This window comes from Aplysia californica, unplaced genomic scaffold, assembly GCF_000002075.1.
Source record: "Aplysia californica isolate F4 #8 unplaced genomic scaffold, AplCal3.0 scaffold01037, whole genome shotgun sequence".
Lineage (NCBI taxonomy): Eukaryota > Metazoa > Mollusca > Gastropoda > Aplysiida > Aplysiidae > Aplysia > Aplysia californica.
Genome location: NW_004798307.1, coordinates 132,564 through 136,083, shown reverse-complemented (window position 1 = coordinate 136,083; position 3,520 = coordinate 132,564). Strand labels below are relative to the sequence as shown.

The 3,520-nt window shown below is 39.3% G+C and overlaps 1 protein-coding gene across 1 annotated transcript in view; it reads right to left on the bottom strand.

The window, feature by feature from the left end:
- Positions 1 to 2,346, bottom strand: part of LOC118478840 (paired mesoderm homeobox protein 2-like) — a 6,442-nt gene extending 4,096 nt beyond the window's left edge. The window contains exons 1-2 of the mRNA XM_035973159.1: positions 2,334 to 2,346; positions 1,176 to 1,333 (exon numbers count right to left, since the gene is read on the bottom strand). Coding sequence (XP_035829052.1) covers positions 1,176 to 1,333; positions 2,334 to 2,346 — 171 coding nt within the window. The remainder of the gene's footprint in view (positions 1 to 1,175; positions 1,334 to 2,333) is intronic.
- Between the last annotated feature and the right edge of the window lie 1,174 nt (positions 2,347 to 3,520).

The following is a 3,520-nucleotide window of genomic DNA, read 5'->3' as shown; positions in this document are numbered from 1 at the left end:
TCTCTCTCTCTCTCTCTCTCTCTTTCTTTCTGTGTAATATCTGTGTCCAGTTTTTTCGACAATTTATCACATACTCTGTATGCACATTTCAAGATCAAAGATCAATCAATCAATCAAAGCAATCAATCAAGCAAGCAAGCAAACAATCATCAATATCTATATATCTAGGTTTGTCCGTCTGTCGGTCTGCTTTTCTTTATATGTACAGCTGCGTTTTGGGGGGAGTTTATTCGAGTGTATGTGTTCATGTATAGTATGAATTGTGTTCCTGTTGTGTCAAGGCCCCTATCAGAGTGTAACTGTCTGCGTCTTCTACTCGATTTGTTTACACAATTGACAAAGACTCAGGAAATACGAGATACGTACCTCTTTGACATAGCGCTATATTAAGGCCATGTATTTCTTATGGAACCCAAAAATGCTTGAACAAAGCAGAACAAAATAAATGCAATGAATTCTAGGAACGGGCTATGCTTCAACCATTTTCGTACGAAAATGTGCTTGAAGATAAGTACCTGAAAACATAATACATGTTGATGGGAGATGTGGTAATTCTACTGCAATGCAATGAGAAAACGAAGGACTATTGTACTAGAAGTACAAACTTTCAAAGAAAATAAATGCATATGTAAAAATAAAATGGACTGGTATGTCCAGCCGGATTACGAAGAAGACCACCAATGTAAGTAAAATAGAAAAAAAATCGGCTTTTTTAATGCCGTTGCAGCAACTCTCTTTTATCGAAACAATAAAAATGAGAAGCAAACAAGTGTATTAATAGAAGAATATTCAGCCGACTTTAACATGTTCAATGTAGAATTACAGTGTGCCAACCAGTGACCGCTTAGAAGTCGTGTAAACAATAAAGCATAGCACACACTTTCAACAACGTGTTTCTTGGTTGTGCCTGACATTGACTACGAAGTATGGTCTGTTTACCAGCTTTAAAAAGTAGGAAACAATAATCTGTCTATCGTATGGTATCTGAATTAAAGAAGCTGTGAGAGAGAACAGGAAAGCGGGTCTCCCAGGAGACCAAATAAGGAAACGTTTAGGAAAATAGAATCCGAAGATGTCGCTCACAGAGTACGACGTTTGATATGTACAATCTTTTAAAAATAGATAATATCTATTATGTTCCCCGAAGAGGATATTTGAGCAGGTCTTGCGTTTACCTGGACACGCGCCTCTGTCAGTCCGATTTTCAGCGCTAGCTCCTCGCGGAAGAATACGTCCGGGTAATGAGTCTTTTGAAAGGCCCGCTCGAGCTCCTCTAGTTGAGAGCTGTTGAAAGTAGTGCGATAGCGTCTCTGCTTCCGGCGGCTTGTAGACCCTGCAAGGGGTGTCAAAGAGCGAAATGAGTACATGAAAGCATTTCCGTGAGATTCTGCTTTATACCATAATATTATGTATCTACCCCCCCCCCCCCCTTCCACCCCCTATATTTTAGTACCCTTAACAGGAACGATTAAAAATATAGGATAGGAAACAAATTCTCCCAAACTTTCTCAACACGATGAGACATCTATCCAATGTGACGGTCGAGGTTTTACCGTCCTCGTCCTGAAACCAAAATGGACTGATCCCGCCCCTGTAGTTGAACGCTTTGTAAAGGTTGGGGTATTATTCTGCTTTGGTTGAACATTTTTAAAGTTGAAATTTTTCGAAGCGTCGATTGATTTTTTCCCATATTATTATTGACAAGTTTGACGTCCCTCTTTATTGAATTCTATTTGTTCGATGTTTTGTTGAAATAGGTGTAAAGATGTCCAAGTTATTGCCCTTTAAACGAGCCCTTTCTTTTAGGCACCTCGTATTTACCTACATCTTTCTTCCTTGCCCTATAACGGGTGAGAGTTGAGATCTGCGCTAGATAAAATCGATCAGACTCGTTACCGCCACTTCCAGCCTCTGAGGGCAACAATTTAATGTCGGCCAGTACGTGAGAACACTCCACACCAGAAGCACCTCAATTGCACTGGGCACAAGGGAAGCCGGCCCAGTGATCAAATTTCCTCGTTTTCCAACATTCTAACCAGGAGTCTCCGTCCGCGTCAAAGACCTCGTTATTAAGTTAGAAGCCACTTCTGTAAATACTTCCGTCAAAACAATCTTGACTCGTGCGCCCACTTAATGGAAAAAAGCTCTCTTCATTTGTTTTGATTTAATCGAGTTAGGTTATAGCATTACACACTTTCGAAAATAACGGCAATTTTGTTTTCTCTGCACGACTTCTTTCTAATGAATAACGTTAGCCAGTCTCTTCTGTACATACGTTTTCGGTCTATCTGATTTAGAAAGCATGTATCAGAGCTGTGCATCTAAGAAAATACAAACATTCGCCATGTGTATTTTTTACACAAATTTTCTTTTTTATAGCATCATTATATACCTTCTTTGTACACTTTTAAAAAACTTACTGGTAATGTGGATGTTTCCGAAAATATGTTTTCCGGGTTCATAAGCATAAATGAATTTGATTATTGTAATTAAGTAAAGAAAAATCAAAACTCCGTGTTAAACGGGTCTAGCGTTCGACTCCGTAAAATGCCAGTAGCACTATTGTAAGAGGACAAACCACTTTAAACCTAAATACTTCATGGCTTTTCGCTGGAGAATGGCCTCCCCCTTGTCATAAGAAGTGAACGTGTAAAATGTGTTCGGTAGCACCTTACGGTCTAGCTTTTTTTTCGCTTAACTTAGTGGTACATTTTCCGGCTTTAATTGGACACATTCGTGACGAATCAAGGTTGACAACTTAACCCAGTTACAGTAGTGCTTATTAAACATTGTTACCTTCTATAATCCCTGTTGTCTGGTGCACTTTTATACAATACATGTAAACGTGTAAAATAAAATACGAGTAAAATAACTACTCGACTTCAGATGAATAAACAATACACTCAGGTTTACTAGATATCTATCTCGGATTGAAGAAACAATGGCCAGCAGTCAAATTTCAAAGAGCACTTTTTCCTGGTCAAGGTCTTCGCAAAAATAACCGTCTCATTTTTAGGGCTATGTTATTATCATTATCATCAACTTTTGAAGTTGAAAAATCAGTGTGTTAGTGGCATTGAATAACAAAAGGTTTATTCAAGAACAACGAGGTTATCCTATGCTTCATTTTTTTGTACAAGTTCAACGACATACAGAACATGTTTTATTAATAAATACATCGATGTTATACTTTTAAAATATATGCTATGGCTCATGTGGAGGGCAGGCTCTGAGCTGTGCAGTTTTCGGCGTGAGGGCGAGGAGAGGGGCTATTTTTAGACCAATCGTCAGGGAAAGAGAGCTGGAGAGAAAACATAGGAAGCAGGAAGGGGAAAAGTTGCTGGTTTTACGTCAAGAGCTTATGACGTAGCAGGAGTGAATGAGCGGCACTCCACGTCATCTTCCCACCCCCTCTCTGTCTGTCTATCTGTCTGTCTGTCTGTCTGTCGGTCTGTCTGTTTTTCTTTCTGTGTGTTCATCTTTATTCGTCTGAATTTCTGTATGTCTATTCCCCCCCCCC